The following is a 20,603-nucleotide window of genomic DNA, read 5'->3' as shown; positions in this document are numbered from 1 at the left end:
TGCTAAGTGAAAGAAATCAGACAAAAAAGAATGCATACTGTATGATTCCATTTATAGAAAATGAAAACTAATCTCTAGTATCAATGAGCAGATCCATGGTTGCTGAGCACGACAGGAAGGATGAAGAAGGGCAGGTGTGGGAGACCACAAAGGAGCCTGACTCTACTTTTGAGTGATGGATGTGTTCATTAACTTGATTGTAGTGATGACTTCATGGATGGATTCATATGCCACAACTTACAAAATTGTGCACTTTAAATATGTGCACTTTAGTATATGCTAATAATACCTCAATAAACATGTTAAGGAAAAGTAATGTAATACCCCAAGGAAACTTCAAATATTAGTGCCTCCACCAAAGACCTGGTGCCTGGGATTGATATGGCTTACATTTGTGTCCCCACCCAAATCTCATGTCAAATTGGAGGAGGGCCCTGGTGGGAGGTGACTGGATTAAGGGGGCAGATTTCTTCCTTGCTGTTCTCATGATGGTGAGTTCTCACGAGATCTGATGATTTAGAAGTATATGGAACTCCTCCCTTCTCTCTCTCTCTCTCTCTCTCTCTCTCTCTCTCTATCTCCTGCCACCATGTAAAGAAAGTCTTTGCTTCCCTTTCACCTTCCACTATGATTGTAAGTTTCCTGAGGCCTCCAGTCATGCATCCCATTAGGCCTGCAGAACTGTGAGTCCATTAAATGCTTTTCTTAATAAATCACCCAGTCTCGGGTAGTTCTTCACAGCAGCGTGAAAATGGACTAATATAGTGATAATTCCTGCCACAATCTTCATTTATCTCACCTATTTAACAAATATAACAGCCACATGGGTCTTGGAGAGTAACAGCAAGTCACGCAGATTTTGTGAGGTGTTGGTAACGATGGCAGGTGTAGTTACACATTTGCCTTTACTAGAATAAATCAGCTGGTATGCAACCAGTTAGCAGCTGTCAATTTGAAAAATATTTTATTTCAGTGCATTCATAAAGAAAAATGAGAAACTGCCTTCACATAGCAGCAATAGCAGTATCTCTTTAATGAGTTGCTTCATTGCCAAGGCCCAGGTACACCTGTTATTCTGGCAGAATTGTCAACAGCACTTCTTTCACTCTCAAAAGTCAGGGTTTGGGTTATAAATTATACAATCACCTTATTCAGGACAATGCCAATCTTCTGCATTGTCCTGCGTGGCTCTGGAGGCCTAAGACCTCAAGAAGAGTCTGAATTGAATCATACTGAGAAACTGTAGGGACTCATCTGGCAAGTTCTAATAGGAGAATCACTGCACAAATCTCTGAAAGTTTGAGTTAGGTGATCCCCTATTGTGTTGGAAAATCTCCTTTTCAAAAGCAGCTATTGGCTTGCTATTAGGCTCTGGCAGAAACCAGTTCTTTCAAGTGTAGGTTCATGGGTGGACCTGTACAGTACTCCAGCCCTGCAGCAAGTAGGCAGATCCTGTGCTGCAGCTTCACACAAAACCCAGTGACGAAGGGAGACCCTCCCAGTAAGCAAAGTGTGTGGCATGATCCACCATCCACTTTCTGTGGAAGAAGACATGGCCTGGGGTGCAGAATCACGGGTTGACCAGCTGGCCATGGGCTTGGAGAGGATAAGACTGGGAAGTTGGTGTCAAGGGGGTTGTATTAGGCTGTTCTTGCACTGCTACAAAGAATTATAAAGAAAAGAGGTTCAGTTGGCTCACGGTTCTGCAGGCTGCACAGGCATGGTACCAGCATCTGCTCAGCTTCTGGTGAGGCCTCAGGAAGCTTCCAATCACGGCAGGAGGAGAAGGGGGAGCAGGTGCATCACATGACGAAAGCGGGAGAAGGAGGGAGGGTGTGGGGGGAGGTGCCCCACATTTTTAAATGACCAGATTTCGTGTGAGCTCAGAGAGCTCACTTGTCACCAAGAGGATGGCTCAGGCTTCTCATGAGGGATCTGCCCCCATGATCCACACACCTCCCACCAGGTCCCACCTCCAATGCTGGTCATCACATTTCAACATGAGATTTGGCTGAGGACAATTATCCAAACTCTATCAGGGGTCAAAGTGAGAAACACATGTGTGAACCTCTCAGAACCTATGTCCACCACAAGACACCCACTGCAGGGAAGCATTTAAAAATTACACGAACAATCTGATATCCCGTGAATGTCAACCAGCCCTTCCTCGGTTACCCTGAGGCTCGCTCAAAGGGCTCATGCACAGAGCAGCCGCAGCAGCAGGGATGGAAGCTGTGCATGGGCTCAGCGGCCCAACCTTCCTCTGACCAGGGCTAATCACTCAACCGCCTACCTTTGCCAACACCAGAGACCAATGTGGCGCCATTTTTCAGGGGGGCCAGATACCACCTGTTAACAGGTTGAGTACATTGGGCCCTTCCATCATGAAGGGGACAACACTGTATCTTTGCAGCCATAGACAATGTCCCAGGTGTGTATTTGCCTTCCCTGCTCACAGTACTTCTGCTGACACCAGCAAAGTCACCTCTAACCAAGGGGCATGTTTTATGGCTACGGTAGCCTATCTGGTGACGCCAACAAACCATGCCTGCTTCTTCACGTCTCTGGGTTGTACCTCCCAAACTGACTCTGAGCTTGGCCATGACCAGCCGTGCCCGATGGAACGTTAGGAAACATGGTGTCAGCACTTGGTTAGTATTTGCCCTTTGGGGTTCATCCTCTTGTTTGCAGAATGGCTGCTCTTGGAATATTCTTTCCCAGACCCAGCAGTGGTGCTGTGAGAAGCCCAAAGGGCCACATAGAGAGGCCAGATGGAAGAAAACTCAAAGCCCTGGCTGCCACCTCCCAGCTGACAACCAGCACCAAGGGGACAGTTGTGTTAGGGGCCTTTTTGGAAGTATCACATTTCAGCATGAGAGGTGGGTGCCCGGCCCCAGGTGGGATGCTCCACCTGATACCATGTGGAACAGAAGCAAGTTTACCCATCAAGCCCCCCGCCAAATTGATCATCTTGAGTACATGCATGATTGGTGGTGTTTTCAGCCAGTCTATGTATTAGGTGTGTTAAGGAGAGACAGACACCAAAACAGTGGTGAGTAGGAGGCTCTGGGGCCAAGGGAGGAGCACTTCTACCAGAGAACATGGTCCTGCTTCTAAGGATTGGAAGCTGAGACCTCCACTGGCCATTTGCAACTCTTCATCCTCTGAACCAAGAGCCAGGGCAGGGGAAGTTGTACACTCACCAGAGGAAGTGCAAGAAGTTTGCCTAGAACCCAGGGAACCCGCTGGGAAACCTGGGACGTCCTTGCTAAATAGTCCCAGTCAAAGGGAAATTATGACAACTCAACAAAGACCACATCCGAGAACTCGGATTCTACCAGAATGGAGGTTGGGGTCATCCCACCAGGGAAATCACACCAGAGAGCCAGTATTTCAGGACGTAAAGCCTGAAATACTGTCCCTTCACAAAAAGTGTGCTGATGCCTGATCGACACCAGTACAAGAGCCCGACAGGCCAAAGGCCGGCGAGGCGCCCATAGAAGAAAAGGGCTAACACAGGCCCGTAACTTCCCCCTGCAGGAAGCCCCAGAGCAGGGCAGACCCCGAGCCAAGTTCAAGCTCAGGTGCAGTCCCGGGGCCAAGCCCATCAGCAGCGGACGGGGTTCACCAGCCAGAAAACCAACACAGGGCTTCTCGGGGCTCCTGCAAACTGAGCTCTCACCTCAATAATCCTCGGAGCAGGATGCGTCTGGTCTATCTGGATTGTTGATCATCCTTCTTTTTCAAAGCTGCAGCTCGTGGACATGAGGGCCACAGCTGCTGTGCAGATGCACATTTCCAAGGTGGAAAAACGGACCCTCCGAGCTCCGTGGGCTGCCCTGGGCCGGCCTGTGAGTGTCCGGCGGCCACTCTGGGACTGCGCACACTCTGCCTTGGATGAGGGGCTCTCAGGAAGCTGCAGCCAATGCTTTGGGGCCTCTCAGATCCATATGTGGACACTGTTCCTCCCTTGCAGCGTGACTAAGTCCCAGCCAAGCCAAACGCCGGAGACTTGAGCTGCCTGCGTCCGTGTGGCAGCCCGCTCTTGGTGCAAGTGCAGAGACCTCAGCGACACCACCCTGTGCCCATGCTGTGAGCCCCCGGGGCATCAATATTAGTGACAAGCGGTACCGTTAAAAACTAAAAGTTCAGGTTCCCACTCTCCTACCCCAAAGGCTTTCTCTCTCCTAAGATAAAAATATAGCAATGAATAGGCAGTGTCAGACGAGAGGCAATTTTCAAAATACCTTTATCTTTTTCTCATTGGGTGGTCATTCTATCACACAGTTAACAGTCCACATGCTGCGCCATTTCCTTTGGGTAATTCTGCCAACCTCACATCTTCATGTATTTCAGTCAGTCCTCAGTTTCTTCGGCTTCTGTTATTGTCACTGTTACTAGATTTTTGGAAAAGAAGAATTGTTTTTCAAATGGAATATTCAGCAGTCCCGAAAATATTTCATCAGGGTCTTTGAACACATCTACGTGGTATCCGATTGGCAATGATTGACTCTAAAGCCAGTTTGGGGGGTGGCCATAGCTGCCCTGTGTTTCTCAGTGCGTTCCAGGGAGAAGCATCTTTCTGAGGCGGTGAAACAGTCTTCCTCCCACAGTCACACTCCACAGGAGGCTCCCTTCACCAGGCCAACATCCATCCTGCAGGAAAGCCTCATTCCACAGACACAGCCGCAGTTAAGGGCCAGGCATTCCACATCCGAAATCAAGTGTGAGTCACCTCTTACCCTGCCTCCTGCTTTTCCTGATGGTCCCTGTAAAACCAAGTCTACTTGGTAACAATGGAAAAGGCCAGGCCATTCACATTCCTGTACAAACATCTCTGAAGATAAGGCTTACCATTTGAGATGTTTCTTTCCCTAATCTGCTAAGTTGCTGATCTAGGAAAAGCAAGCAGCAACCTCCAAGGGCCTTCGAAGCGGATACACCAACATATGAACAACTTTCCTTCCTGGAAACCGAGGCAGGCATAGAGTGATCGTCCACCTCTCCAACCATGACCACCGCGTGGTCAGGCTGCCACAGAGAGTAGCCGTGGCGGCCCTGCAGCCTCCCGCAGGAAGTCACTCAATCAAATGCGCAGGCTCTGCTGGGCCTCTCCCCCTCCCCGGGAGCCTCCCCACTAACACTGAGGGCCCCGCCAGAGGGTGAAATGACCGGGGGACAGAAGAGGACGGGAAACGGGAGGACAACACTCAGAGAGGGAAACTCTCGGACAGCCACGCCCACCCTGCAAACCTGAGCCTCCAGAGTCGGGTAAATTAGAATTTTGCACAAGCTACAACACTGATCGCTGAGACTGAACGGCCAGGGCAGATGCTGAGCGCCTTTCAGGGGAAGGTCTCCTGAGGGAATAGAGCCGTGCCCTTGACCCCAAGCTGAGGATCATTCCAGAAGCTTCTCACCATCATCCTCGGCCTCCTCACTTTTCACCTTGTCACCCTCACCAAGTGAGGGCCCAGCACCCAGAGGCGTCAGCCCTGGCTTGCTGCTGGAGGAGGCCATCTCTGCCTTTTCACTGGACTTCTGTGACAGCTTGGCGTCCGTTAGGATGGCCCTTTCTCTCCTGATCTCCTGAACAACTCTGGTGGGAGGAGGGTTTTATCACAGTCAGAGAAGTTAAGAGGGGAAACCCCCTAGTCCCCCTACCCGCCCACCCGCCCATCCCTCTGAAAACACTGGTTCATGATCATGCATACCTATTTTTTAAGGTAAATGCTTTGATGTGATAGTTCTCATTTTCGTCTATTTCTCTCTTTTTTTTTTTTTTTGGAGACGGTCATGCCCTGTCACCCAGGCTGGAGTGCAGTGGCACAAACAGCTCACTGCAGCCACCACCTCCTGGGCTCAAGCGATCCTCCCACCTCAGCCTCCCAAAGTGCCGGCAGATTCTAAGCAGGAGCCACCACATCCCGGCTTATATTAGTTTCTTATGCAGGCTCCAAACAGATGACTGTATGAGGCAGCTAGACTCCCAAAGACAGCTCCGGGCGGGGGCTGGGGGTGTGCGCTGCACTGCAGGTTACCGAGGCTTCATCTTCATGATGAACACACATAGGATGGCACATAGCACCACTCATGGCAGGAAAACGGCTTTACTCGTTCCTGGACAAAGGGACTCAAATACTCAGGGGCTTGCATGCAAGTCACAGAGTGGGCTCGTGGCGAAGGTGCCTGGCCGGGGAGTGAGATGCTGGATTCCAGTCCTGCCCTGGGGACAGCCACGGGCTGCCTTGCTTCCCCAGGTCTGCATTTCCTCACCATTAAAATGAGAGAAAGTAGACTCATCTCTGAGGCAACTCCAAACCCTGACACCCTGCAGCAAGGACAGAGGCCAAGGCCAAGAGGCGCAGGCAGCCCTGGCTTCAGGGGCTCTGCGACAAATGGGGGCCTTGGTTAGAGCCTCACTGCCCCATGCATCCGCCTTGGGGGCCCCTCAATGCTGCATCCATCATCCCGGTCCAGGGACAGCAATGGCACTTATGCCATCAGTGGCTGTGAGGGCTGAACAGGCTGAACAGAGCTCACTAAATGTGGGTTATGATTTTCATCAACAAGCTCTCTGGGAAAATCGGTGGGGCCCTCCCTGCCTGCCCAGCAACCTTCCCCAGGCTCACGGAGCGCTGCTCCCAGTCACCCCAGCAGCACCAAGCCCGAAGGGGCCCAGGCAGCCAGGAGGCTGCGGCTGGGAGAGGTGAGTTCCCTCCTCCCCACCCTCACAGTGAAAGAACAAAGGGACTGACCTGTAGATGATGGTGACGATGAAGGCAGCGGCGATGATCACAATCAAGGCGGAGAACACTTGCCCGTAAACTGAAAAATGGATGGGTTCATTTAGATCTAAGTAAATAGAAAAGGAAGGAGAAGAAAAGCCGGCCCTCATCCCTGAGTCGGGTGCGGCCCTCCCGTGGCTGCTGCCTATGGTCAGCCCTCCTCACCCACCCTCCCCAGAGCCTCCAGGAGACTCAGCCCCCTGGACATCTCCAAAGGCCCCCACCGGTAGACAAGGGCTCCCTGTGAGAGGTAGCTCGGGGTGGTGGTCGGCACCACCCTAAGGATACCTTGTGACCGCCCTGATCCCCGGGGGTGCGTGGAGAGATGGCGCTGGCTCCTCTGTTCCTGCTGTGCCCCCAGCTCCCCCAGCTCCATGGCTCCTCAATGCCCAGGCCAATTCCTCCCCTACGCTGAATACAAGGAAAATCCTGACTGGATCATAGACAGATGGTCTTGACTGGGCTTCTCTGTATTAAAAGGGGCTCCTGCAGTCCCCAAGTTTCTCGTGCCTTCTCCAACCCACTCTCAGCAGAAGTCAGAGCCTCCCAGGTGGCCCTGAGGGGCAGCCCAGGTAAGTGCACTCCCAGCCTCTCCCAGGGGGGCTTGATGGGGAGGAGGAACTACTCAGCCCCCTGAGCCTCCTCCTGGGGACTACCCACTGCTCAGAGACAGGGCCCTGTCTGTGCAAGAGGCCTGCGGGGCGCAGCACTGCCCAGCACTGAGCGCTGACATCTGGATCTCTGCCAGCTCATTGGTTCAGGACTGGACCTCCTCAAGTCCTGACACTTATTCATGAGCATCACTCCTCCCGGAGTCCTTGGTCAAATAACATCCTCGCCTAGCGTTTGTTCTGCTGTGTTTCCTCCATGCAATTGATGTAAGGAATTTTTTAATGAATTCAAGTAAAGTTCTTAAGTACGTGGCAGGTCACATAGACACAGTAATCAGATGTGATTTCCCTGGATGGCGCGTGGGGTTCCAAGGGCTGCTGTAAGAAAGTGCCACGTACTGCGGGACTTCGAACAATAGAAACTGATCGTCTCACAGTTCTGGAGGCCAGAAGTCCAGGAACGCAGTGTCGGCAGCGCCGTGTTCTTCTCAAAGGCTCCTGGAAAGGGTCCTCCCTGGCCTCTTCCTAGCTCTGGGGTGGCTGGCAATCCGGGCAATCTGTTTGCAGATGCGTCACAGCAGTCTCTGCCGCCGTTGTCACGTGTCTGTCTTCCCTCTGTGTTCCTCTGTCTCTGTGTCTCTTCTCGTTTGACAAAGGCACCAGTCATTTTGGTTGGAGGGCTCACGCTACTCCATTGTGATCTCATTTTACCTAATTACAACCACAAAGACCCTTTTTCTAAATCAGGTCGCAGTCACAGGTACCAGGGATCTGAACTTCAACATATGCGTTGGGTGTATACAACCACCGCAGAAGCGAGGCTGCAGGTGCAGAGAAAGCGGCCACCCGGGCACACAAGCCAGCTTCCGGCGGGATCTGTGCTCCCCGGACTAATCACAGGGCCTCCAGCAATGGATGAGGTACCCAGGATTCTTTCCATGGGGATGGAAGTCAGAAATGAGAGAGGGTTAAAGCCAGCTCATGGGGGTAACCCAGAGCCTCGATTTTTCTCCTGCCGAGGTGACCTCGCAAGGAACGGTGAAGTACACAATGGGCAGTCCGGGAGATTTCCTCGAGGACAGGCTGAAGGAGGGAACGAGGCTTGGGGTCGTGCGCTCTCGGGTAACAGGCGTGTACCAAGGAGCACACTGGGAAACTGCTTGTCGAAGGTTCTTCCAATCAGCTGGCTTATTTCTTTAAGCAAGGACTGTCCCGTGGAAACTTGCTTACCTGAGGAGGGTAACGGTGGGGCAGACTCACCTCCAAATCTCCAGGGCCACCATAACCAGCTTCCAGGATGGCCTCCTGAGTTTCACCTCCCAGGATTTACACCCTAGATAGATGTTGCCACACTGAACAGCGCTGATCCTTGGAGCCAAAGGAGACCCCAGAGTCTAACAACACCCAAGGCCACATGAAAAAGACATTGCAGCTTCTCCCCTGTTCTCTCTTGGGCCACTTGCTCTGGGAAAGACTGAAGCCCTTATGGTGAGGAGAAGAGGCCTCCTATAACATCTGGCATCAACTTCTCAGCAACATCTGGAACGCCAAGCCTTCAGGTGACTGCAACCTCGCTCAGCATCTTGACTGCAATCTCATAAGACACCTAAGCCCAATCCACCCAGCAAAGCCTCTAAGTTGCTTTAAGCCACTAAGTTTTGGGGTAATTTGTCACACAGCAATAGAAGATGAATCTGAGAGGTAGCAGAGAGCTTGCCCAGAGAGCCTGCACTTAAATGCTGTTGAACAATCTATTGAATTGAAATGCACGAACGAAGCGATAGGGTGAATTAAGAGCTTCCATGAGTCCGGCCGGGCACGGTGGCTCATGCCAATAATCCCAGCACTTTGGGAAGCCGAGGCGGGCAGATCATGAGGTCAAGAGATCGAGACCATCCTGGCCAACATAGTGAAACTCCATCTCTACTAAAAATACAAAAATTAGCTGGGCGTGGTGGCGCGCGCCTGTAGTCCCAGCTACTCCGGAGGCTGAGGAAGGAGAATTGCTTGAACCAGGGAGGTGGGGGTTGCAGTGAGCCAAGATTGTGCCACTGCACTCCCGCCTGGTGCCTGGCGACAGAGTGAGACTCTGTCTCAAAAAAAAAAAGCTTCTGTGAGTCAAGAAGGTAACCCTGAAATTCTTGAACTCCAGGAAATGCTTTATTTCTTAGTATGACTTTGTGTCTTAGCTCATGGAATTTATTCAAAATGATATGAGTGAGAGACACACATAGGTGCCAGGTGCAGTGGCTCACATCTGTAATTCCAGCACTTTGGGAGGCTGGAGCCGGTGGATCACCTGAGGTCAGAAGTTCGAGACCAGCCTGGCCAAAATAGTGAAACTCCGCCTCTACTAAAAATACAAAAATTGCCTGGGCATGGCGGCATGCGCCTGTAATCCCAGCTACTCATGAGGCTGAGGCAGGAGAATCACTTGAACCCGGGAAGCAGAGGCTGTAATTAGCCAAGATTATGTCACTGCACTCTAGCCTGGGTGACAGAGGAAACTCCATCTCAAACAAAAAAAAAAAAAAAAAAAGAGAAAGCCACACAAACATACATAGTCAGCATCTTCCCATTCTACTGTCAGAATGTCTCCTCACATCTTCATATGTGCTCATGTTCTTTGTCCTTGATGCCAAGCTCCTAAAGACGGAGACTCAACCCCAATGATGCTTTCTGTACATGTCTGTCTAGCAACACAGAACATATCTATGGCTTATCATAAACCACAAACTCTGGTTGATCTTTCAGAAATAGCAGCAATTGAAGAAAGGATAATTTTCTTTAAGAAATAGCTCGGTAAATTTTCCCCAAATATAGTTAAACAAAAGTTTTGAAATCATCTCAGCAAGTCCCATGAAGAAACTGAAGTCAGATACTTAGAAGAAATGACATGTTAAATAACATACCCTAAATCAAGACTGAAGAATGAAGGCAAGTCTTTCTCTTTGAATTCCCAATTCTTTCTGAAAGATCTAATGCTAATTCCCCAATTCATATTCTTAATAATACAGATTATGCCATAACACAATGTGCACTTCAAAGCAGCCAATTTAAGATGTTGGTGAAAGGTTTTCATAACATGGAATTATGTGCACAAAGAGCTCACGCTACCCTGTCACTGAATACTACAACCTGCACAGCACAAAGGTTTGTTCGTCACTTTGAATGAGAAAGATGTCAAAGAAATGAAAAGTAACGTGGGGGCACAGTGAGAGCCCCAAGGCAGGACCCACTGCCCAGGCTCTTCCTGCAGACCCCACAGGCCTGGAAGAAGTCAGCAGTCAAGAAAAGCACAGCCATGCAACCCAGCTATTAAAGTTGGAATGATGGAAAGAGCTAATGGTTGCTTCTATGCAAAAATGATATACCCTCTTGCAAAACAGTGAGCCCTCTCCAAGTCAAAACTATTCTTGAGAGGTTGTATTCTCTTCTGGGTTCCTTCTAACACCAGTCATGAAGCTGCTATAGAGAATAAGGCTCACTTTCAAAATGAATGACAGGCATGCAGCGATTGTTCTAACTTAAGCCATGTTTGACATACATACCAACACTTACAAATGGGCAGCGCCTGCACAGCACTCTGCATGGTACTCTGATAAGAAGGTGCTCAGGGGATAGGAGAGGTGGCAAAAGCAGCAGCAGTAGCAGCTTGGATGTGAGTTCCCTTCCTAGCTGTGATCTTCCTGGAATGACGCATTTACACCACTTTACATGGTTGGATCTCTGTTTCACTGGGATGTAAGGAAATTGGAATCATTACTCATTATATGGAGAAGATTGAAAGAATAAACTTAAATACCTTTTAGATGCTGATGTTTGCTGCTTTTAGGAGCCTTAAATGGTAAACTTCTCAGAAAAATTAAGTTGTATAAGTGCTTTGGAAACTGGAGTTCTGTAAGAAGTCCAACTCCATGATGGAAATGAATTGAGCGTGACTGTGAGCATCTGCTGCTCTCTGCATGTGAAATGTGAGCAGCAAACCCCCATTCCACAAAACAAAAACAAAATGATGACAAGTGCCAATGCAGCAAACCATGGCCAAGTCTGTACCCACTGCCATGAGCTCAGTTTCAGGAGCACTGGCACATGCCCCAGAGGACGAGCTGCTGGAATGAAGCCATGTGAGAGGTCGTTCAACACTGGAAGGCCTGGAACCCAAAATCATCTCTCAAGTAAGATTCTGGCTAAAGGGCATGGGTTGTAGGATGAGATAGGTGAGACAGGTGAAGGAGAATGGACTCCTTTGGGAAAAAGCACTACATCTTGTTGTAACTCTCACTAACGATTATATACTGGGCTAGGGCTTCAGCAAAGCCCACAATTAACTTTCAGGGTGATATCAGCAAAAATGGCAGAGTGAAGCCCCCCCTGCCCTGCCAATTTCTTCCTCCATAAAGCAATGAGAATACTAGCAAAATCATCAGAGGAAAGTTTTCTAGAAATCCATAAATTAACCAAAATCTTGCAGAAATCTGTTTATTTGAGGCAAACAACTGAATCTCAATAAAAGAGCAAGCTTGGACCTTTTATCTAGGCTGGCTCCCATCTCTCCTGCCCACCCTCCATGTAGCTTGAAAATCAACAGCCTAAAATCATGGTAAAGCCAGCAGCCTGGCAGCCACTGTGGGAGTGGAAGCTCCTTCAAAGCCCCATGCCCAGAGAATTGTCATTACTTGATCTATCTGGTGCTTCCTTGGAATATCATCTTTATATGAACTGAACTCATTTAGTGAGAACAGCTTTTTCTCTAGGCGTCTGTTAGAAACAATCAGAAGCAATTGAAAATTGTTTCACTGGCTAAAGTGGTGAATACCGTTGGGGAAAAGCAAAAGGCTAACCAAAAAGCTTATCATAAAAAATCTGGGAAATAAGATGTGCATAGAGAGCTTTGAAAAGCTCTGACACATTCCTGACAATCTACAGGGCATGGACATGTCCAGTGCTGTGGGCTTTTCAAGGCAAGACCTACTATGGCCTTGGGACTTCACCTCTGGCTGACTTGAGGATCTGCATAAGCAGGAAGTGAAGGCTAAGGCAGAGCTAGAAATATTCTGACTTTGTGGAAAGTGTGGCTCAGCAGGTACACAGAACCCCTCTGCAAAGTCTGAGAGGCTTATGTTTCCAGGCTTCTAAAAAGATTTTTGTCTAGTCATTAGCTAGCTAGTAACTACCCAAGATGAGTTTTTAGTGGTCGCACATCACAAAGAATAAAGATATACTGAATTAGTTTAGGAAAGTCATCAACCACAACAAACAGCAGCAACAATAAAACCTGGGGAGGTGAAAGAACCTGATTCTCAGAGTTGCTATATTATCTTACCTAAAATGTCCAATTTTCAAGAAAGAAAAATGTTAAACATACAAAGAAATGAAGATGTATGGCCATACACATAAAAAAATGCCATTACTAGAAATCATCACTGAGGAAGCACAGACATTGGACTTACTTGACAAAGACTTTAAATCAACCACTATAAGCATATTCAAAGAACTAAAAGAAATCATGTCTAAAAGCCTAAATAAAAGTATAAGAATAATATTTCATTGATATGGTTTGCTCTTTGACCCACCCAAATCTCATGTTGAATTGAAATCCACACATGTCAAGGGAGGGACCTGGTGGGAGATGATTGGCTCATGAGGGCAGTTTACTCCATCATGTTCTCATGATAGTGAGGGAGTTCTCATGAGATCCAGTGGTTTAAAGTGTTTGGCACTTCCCTCTCCACAACCTTGCTGCCATGTAAGACATGCCTTGCTTCCCCCCTTCACCTTCTGCCATGATTGTAAATTTCCTGAGGCCTCCTCAGCCATGCAGGACTCTGAGTCAAATAAACCTCTTTCCTTTATAAATTACCTGGTCTTGGGTAGTTCTTTATAGCAGTGTAAAAAAATGACTAATACATTCATCAAATCGAAAATGTCAACAGAAATATAGACATCATTAAGAAAAAACTAAAAAGAAATTCTGGAGTTGAAAGTACAGTAACAGAAATGAAAAATTCACTAGAGATGCTCAACAGCAAATTTAAGCAGGCAAAAGAATCAGTAAACTTGAAGACAGGTCAATGAGATTACCCAGTTTAAGTAACAGAAAGAAAATATAATCAAGAAAAATTAATAGCGCCTTAGAGGTCTGTGGGATACCATAAAGTCTACCAAATGCACATAGTGAAAGTCCAGAGGGAGAGAAGACAGATAAAAGAACAGAAAGAATATTCAAAGAAATAATGGTAAAAAAATTCCTAAGTTTGGTTAACATTAATCTACACATCCAAGAAGCTCAGTGAACTCTGAGTAGGATAAACTCAGAGAGATCCACACCCAGACACTTGGCAAACTTCAAAAGACAAAGAGAGAATCTTGAAAGCAGCATGAGAGAAGTGACATATTATACACAAAGGAGTCTTAAGATTGACAGAAGTTTCTCATCAGAAACCATGGGAGGCCAGAAGGCAATGACATAAAACATTCAAAGAGCTGACAGAAAGACTGTCAACTAGCAATTTTATATACAGCAACTCTATGCTTCAAAAATGAAGGGCAAATTTAGACATCCTAGGTAAACTAAGTCAGAATATTCATCACTGGCAGAGCTTCTTTATAAGAAATACCAAAAGGAGTCCTCTAGGATTAAATGAAAGAAGAGTAGACAGTAAGTCAAATCCACATGAAGTAACAAAGAGCACCATTAAGGTGCTCAATAGATGCAGAAAAGTAATCTGATAAAATCCAACACCCTTTCACAGTAAAAACACTCAACAAAGCAGGAAGAGAAGGGAGTTTTCTCAACTCATGTGTTTCCAAGTTGTTTCTTACATTTACTATTAATAGATACGTGGCATCTAGGAAAACCCACAGTTAACACTGTACTTAGTGGTGAAACACTGACAGCTTCTCCTTAAGATCAGGAACAAGATAAGGCTTCTGCTCTTTCTAATTCTTTTCATCATTGAACTGGAGGTTTTAGTCAGAAACTAGGCAAGAAAATGAGCTAAAAGCTATCCATATTAGGAAGAAAGTAGTAAAACTATATTTTCAGATGCCATGATCTTGTATGCAAAAAGAATCCTAAGGAATAAACTATAAAACTAATAAAATGAGCAAGTTCAACAAGGTTGCCTGATGCAAAATCAGCATATAAAAATCAATTATATTTCTAGATGCTAGCAATAGACAATTTGAAAATGAAGTTAAGAAAACAATTCCATTTATAATAACATTAAAAAGGGCAAAATACTTTGGAATAAATTTAATTTAAAAAGCTCAAGTACACTGAAAACTATAAAACATTGAAAAAAATTAAAGACTAAATAAATGGAAAGACATCTCCTGTCCATGGACCAGAACACTTACTATGTGTTAAGATGTCAGTACTCCCCAAACTGTACACAGATTCAACACAACCCCAATCAAATGGCCAAAAGACCTCTTTTTTTTTTTTTGCAGAAATTGACAAGCTAAATTTGATATGGAAATGTAAGGAACTCATAATAGCCAAAATAATCTTGAAAAAGAAGAACGAATGTGAAGCACTCAAACATCCTGATTTCAAAATTCACTGCAAAGCTACATTAATCAAAACTGTGGTACTGGCTAAGGTTAGACATATAGGTGAACAGAATAGAATTGAGAATCTAGAAATAAACTCTCCCTTTTATGGACAAATGATTCTCTACAAGCGTATCAATTTAATGGGAAAAGAAGAATCTTTCCAACAAATGATGTTGGGACAACTGGATATTCACACACAAAATAACGAAGTTGGAAACCTTCCTTGCACCAGACACAAAGGTTAACTCAAAAAGGATCAAAAGACCTAAATGTAAGAGTTATAACTATAAAACTTTTAGAAGATATTACAGGTATAAATCTTTGCAACCTTGGATTAGGCAATGGTTTCTTAGATGTGACACCAATGCACATGCAACCAAAGGAAAATTTGATAAAATGGACACCATAAAAATTAAAAATATTAGTGCTTCAAAGGACACTATCAAAAAAGAAGAAAAGACATGTAAGAGAATAGAAGGTATTTGTAAGTCATATCTCTAATAAGAGCTTAATATCCAGAATATACAATGAGCTCATACGACTCCATAACAAAAAGACAATTAACCCAATTTAAAATCAGGCAAATGACTTGAATACACTTTTCATCCAGAAGATATCCAAATAGCAAAAAAAAAAAAGGAAAAAAAAGCAATAGTGGTGAACCTTATTCATTAGAATAATACAAATCAAAACCACAATGAGATACAACTGCACACCCAACACAATGGCCATAAATAAAAGGACAACAAGTGTTGGTGAGGATGTGGAGAAATTGGAACTCTCATACGTTGCTGGGGGACTGTCAAACGGTATAGCCACCCTGCAAAACAGTTGGGAATTTCCTTAAAAGTTTAAGCATAGAGTCAATATATGATCCAGCAATTCCATTCCTAGGAATATACCCAAGAGAAGCACAAACATGTTTGCATGAAAACGTATATACAAATGTTCAGAGCAGCATCATTCCTATCAGCCAAAAAGTGGAAACAACCCAAATGTCTATAAACTGACAGGTGGCTAAACAAAATGTGGTACACTATGCAGAGAAAGTTATTCAACGGTAAAGAGAAATCAAGTACGGACAGCTGCTACAACATGGACAAGCCTTGAGAACTATGTAAGTGAAAGAACCACAAGTCATGTGGTTCCATTCACGTGAAAAGTCGATAACAAGGAAATCCATAGAGAGGTTAGTGGCTGCCAGGGGCCAGAGCGAGGGAAGGATAGGACATGACTGCTAATGGGCGTGAGAATTCTTTCTGGGGTGGCGCAAATGTTCTGGAATCAGTGGTGAAGACTGTGCAATGTGAATATATTAAAAGCCACTGAATTGTATACTTTAAAAGGGTGAATTTTATGGTATAGTATCTTGATAAAAATAATAACTGAAGCCACTTCCAACTGACTTCATCTGTAATCAGAGGAAGGCATGCGACCCTGGGAATCCCAGGGGTCCCTGGAAGCGGAGGCTGGGGCAGCAAGGAGTCTGATCCCGAGTCTCTACAGCCAGAATCTGCAGGGGCCGTTGTCATCAGAAAACTTCCCAACTATTGGTGGTATCCATCGTGACCTCTCGTTTGCCTCTGAGAAGCCAAAATTCATCTTTTTTGATGAGGTGCCAAATCTTCACACTAAGCAGGACAGACGCCCTAACTGCAGCAAGCCAGAATCCCATCAGTGCTTTGTTTCTTGACTGTTATTGTGCCCGGAATATCCCTGTAATCTCACAGGAGCTGGCTTAGGGCTTTACATCCACAGGACTGGACAGTCCCCACGTAATCAAGCAGTCTAGCCTGAAAATGCATTTAAAACTTGTTTTTCTTTTTCCTCTCCTCTGCTAGTCTCACGATGCAGAAAGCTTACTGCAGAAAACTTTTGTTCTCCTTAGTCTTAAAATATAGCCTTGGAGGCCTGGCGCAGAGGCTCACGCCTGTAATCCCAGCACTTTGGAAGGCTCAGGAGGGTGGATCATGAGGTCAAGAGATCGAGACCATCGTGGCCAACATGGTGAAGCCCCATCTCTACCAAAAAAATACAAAAAGCTGGGTGTGGTGGCGCATGCCTGTAGTCCCAGCTACTCGGGAGGCTGGGGCAGGGGAATCACTTGAACCAGGGCGGCAGAGGTTGCAGTGAGCTGAGATTGCACCACTGCACTAGTCTGGCGACAGAGCAAGACTCTGCCTCAAAAAAGAAAAGAAAAAATATATACATATATAGCCTTGAAATGTACTTTCTTTGCAACACACACCCCCTAGCCCGTGCACATTTATCTGTGTGCTGGCATTTAAACATGGGCTTACTTAGAAGCTCTAGGGGCTCATCCTGAGATAGACCAAGCATGGAGACCGAGCTGCACAATACCAGAGGTCACCTGGAGGCGGTGAGTCTGCGACCAGCCACAGAGATGGCGCCAGCCCACAGTGCAGGCGGGCCACAACTAGAGACAGCCACCGGAACAAGAGCCTCAGCCCTCAGAGTGGGTGGGCTGTGGCTTGCGACACCCTCCAGGAAGAGACCCTCAGACTTCACAGCAGAACCCTCCCACGTGCCTCCCATGCTGAGTTCCTGGTTTGAAGCCTCTCTCCCCAGCCTGCAGTTGGAAGCACAAGTCAGCACCTCCCTGCCACTCGCTTTGGAAATAAAGTCACTTTCCCTCCACTTGTTACTGGCTTTGCAAGCGGTGAGCGGCTGAGCTCACACTGGTCACACCAGCAGGCCACGACTCAGTAATTTCCACCAGTCGCTCTTTCCCATCAGTCACTGTCTGACTTTCTAAGCCCTACTAGGTGCAGGGAACGAAGACCTGGCGCCTGGTCTCTGAGGGCTGAGTCTAGTAGGAAATGCAGGAGAAAGAAGTAAAGGAGGAAGAAGAAACGGCCCTGAGGGGCACAAAGCCAGGGCGCCGCTCCTCACTTTGGGGAGCTGAGGGTAGAGAAGGGGGACAGGGAGGGTTTGGAAGTCAGCTGTAAGGAAGCCTGGAGCTGTGAGAGGGCATCGCCATCCAGCGCCTCTACCCGTAAGGGCCGAACCGTTCCCTCCTGAGGGCTGCCGTGCTCCTGTCCCCCTCCCCCCACAGTGCAAAAAGCCCCTTCACCCTCATTTCCAGAAGGGCCCTCACGAGACAAGGAAACGCATGAAGCCTCCCATGGTGCATGATGAGGGCTTGGAAATTCGAAGATCTCCACCACACAGAAGGCCAGTGCCTCGCAGGAGGTGGGAACCCAATGCCCTTCATGCGTGCTTCCTCCCCCTTCCCTTTGAATACATTTGACACCTAGACGTGGGCTCTGAATGGGGGCACACCTCCCTCCGGAAGCCTTCATGGGGATGGGGAGTGGCAACACCTCCAGCCCCCGCATGCCACCCACCGGCGCCCATTGTCCTCACTTCACCCTCGCGCTGCTTGAGGGGCTGGAGGGGCTGCCGGCAGATCCTCATGTCTGCTCTGGCTTCTAGTGCAACACTGAAGCAGCACACATGTCCCCAGTCAGGACCAAGCGGCTCTGCTGTCCTCACGGCGCCAGTAGTGGACAAGGTCCGCTCCACCTGATGGGCTCACCGCACAGCCGGCCACTGGCCTGGGCCCTGCCTGTACCACAGGTTTCTGCAGCGCTGTTTCCTCAAATCCAACTTTGCAACCACCCAGAACGGCCAGATTCCTCACTGAATCTGGAGGAATCAGATTCCGCTATCAGTCCCCATGCATGCCCTGGCCAGCCCGTGTGGGAATGCAACCCCTCTGGTAGCTTAAATCACACTCACAGGCCCTCCAGGTCAAGCCCCACTCAGAGTCTACCGCCCCCCTAGCACAGAGAGGAGAGTGTGGCCAGAGAGCAACACAAAGGCGTTTCCAGCAGAGACCCTGGGAAAGGGAGACGGGCAGGCGGCGGTCAGCGTGGACACTGGCTACCTCAGCTTCTGCCTTGAGGTGGCCGGGGCAGCTACTCACTGGGAACCACTTTCTCGTAGCAGACGCCTTTGTAGAAGCAGCACCCAAGCTCCTTGCATCGGTCCCTGGAGACGTTGTAGTCACAAATGTCATACAGAGGAATGTCACACACTGCAAAAGCACAGACACACACAAGCGTCACCCCCGAAAACAAAGCCGCTCCGATCTCCGCTGAAGAACCTGGGAACCGGTGGGGGGAGCCGCTGCAGGCTTGTGTTGTGGTTTTGTTGTTTTCTAAATTATGCATCATGCAAATCTTTATTTGAAACTAAGACCCGGAGTGAATTAAATTTCGGAGCAAAATAATGTCAAGTCAATTACACAGAATAATGCAGGGCCCGCTAATGATTAGGAGACAATACATCTCTGCACAGCGGCAACAGAGCCCACAGAAGGCAACAGGCTCACACAATGGGGACTTGGGAGTTTGGGAGGGAATGTGTGATTAATTCACACTTCAGCATACAGGAGTTAGAATTAGCAGCATGGGCTGAGGATTATTTCAGAATTTTAAAACTTGCATCAAAAGGACAGAAAGTTTGATGCCAGCTTTGACCAGAAGGGAGAGGAAGGGAAGACCATGAGTGGGCGGCAGGCGGCGGGAGGCCGGAGGAAGCGAGCGGGGCAGCTCCTGGCAGGCAGCCCTGCCGTGGACTTTGGCAGCCTCACACCTGCTCAGGCCCGAGGGATGTGGCTCCCTCCACTGGGCACGAGCCACCGGGGGACTGGGCTGGCTGCTGCAGGAGATTCCTGCAGGTGAGGGCCCAGGGTGCCAAAGAGGCCTTTGCTGGGCGAACCACAGAGAGGACAGTCCAAGCCGCTGGAGGTCCTCCCCAGCCCCTCTGTAAGTTGTTCCGTGGGGCCAGGGGCCGGGAGGGGAGCTGCCTGGCCTTCTGGCCCTTGAGGAACCCCATTTGTGTTCCTTAGGGTTGATTTCATCTTTCGTATTAAAGGGTTGCCCGTGGAACCTGCCATTCCTAATCCCCTTCCCCAGACACCCCCATTTCAGGTTTGCAAATGCCACAGCTGCAGCCTCACCCTCTGTCAGATGCATCCTGTGCCCAGGAGCCTTGCAGAGGCGATGCCCTACCTGCCACAGCAGAGTGCCCAGGCAGGCTGAAGTCACCGCTGCTGCCACCCTCTCCTCCCTCAGCTGCACGGGGTGGCTATGTGTGGCTTGAGCTGACCTCCCACGTGGGGAGCGGCTGGGAGAGCCGGGAAGAAGCCCCACAGCAGCAGACAGGTCCTGCACAGCCAGGCTCAGAGGGGCCTGCGATGGTGGCCAGTCACAAGCTGTGGCTGGACAGACAGTCCCCCATGCTGCACGCAGCAGCCCATGTGTCTACAGCAGGTGACGAGGAGGGCTTTGCTCCCAGGGCGTCCAGGCATCCTGGAGTGCAATCCTAGGGTGGACACAGTGTCACAATTTCACAGACACTACCTACAGGCAGCTCCCGGAGAATTCAGAGTCCACCACTGCCTCCACTTTCCAATGCGGATGATGACAGCAGCCGCACAGCAAACACCCGCCAGCACCCGGCTCGTGAGGCCCGCAGGCGCCTCCGCCCCATCAGACACACGCCTGCGCCCGTCTCGTGAGGCCCGCAGGCGCCTCCACCCCATCAGACACCTGCCTGCGCCCGGCTCATGAGGCCTGCAGGCGCCTCCGCCCCATCAGACACCCGCCTGCGCCCG

At 48.5% G+C, this 20,603-nt stretch overlaps 1 protein-coding gene across 1 annotated transcript; it reads right to left on the bottom strand.

Moving 5' to 3' along the window:
• Window positions 1-4,233: 4,233 nt before the first annotated feature.
• On the bottom strand, window positions 4,234-19,042 carry TEX29 (testis expressed 29). Its single transcript, XM_037729413.1, is given in 6 exon segments — window positions 4,234-4,397; window positions 5,421-5,599; window positions 6,759-6,828; window positions 7,044-7,142; window positions 7,145-7,199; window positions 18,909-19,042. Coding segments are annotated over 6 exon segments (537 nt in total). The 5' UTR covers window positions 19,002-19,042; the 3' UTR covers window positions 4,234-4,356.
• Window positions 19,043-20,603: the final 1,561 nt, after the last annotated feature.

Source organism: Cebus imitator, unplaced genomic scaffold, assembly GCF_001604975.1.
Source record: "Cebus imitator isolate Cc_AM_T3 unplaced genomic scaffold, Cebus_imitator-1.0 Scaffold14, whole genome shotgun sequence".
NCBI lineage: Eukaryota > Metazoa > Chordata > Mammalia > Primates > Cebidae > Cebus > Cebus imitator.
Note: the sequence above shows the minus strand (reverse complement) of the source record. Positions and strands in the feature narration are given on the sequence as shown.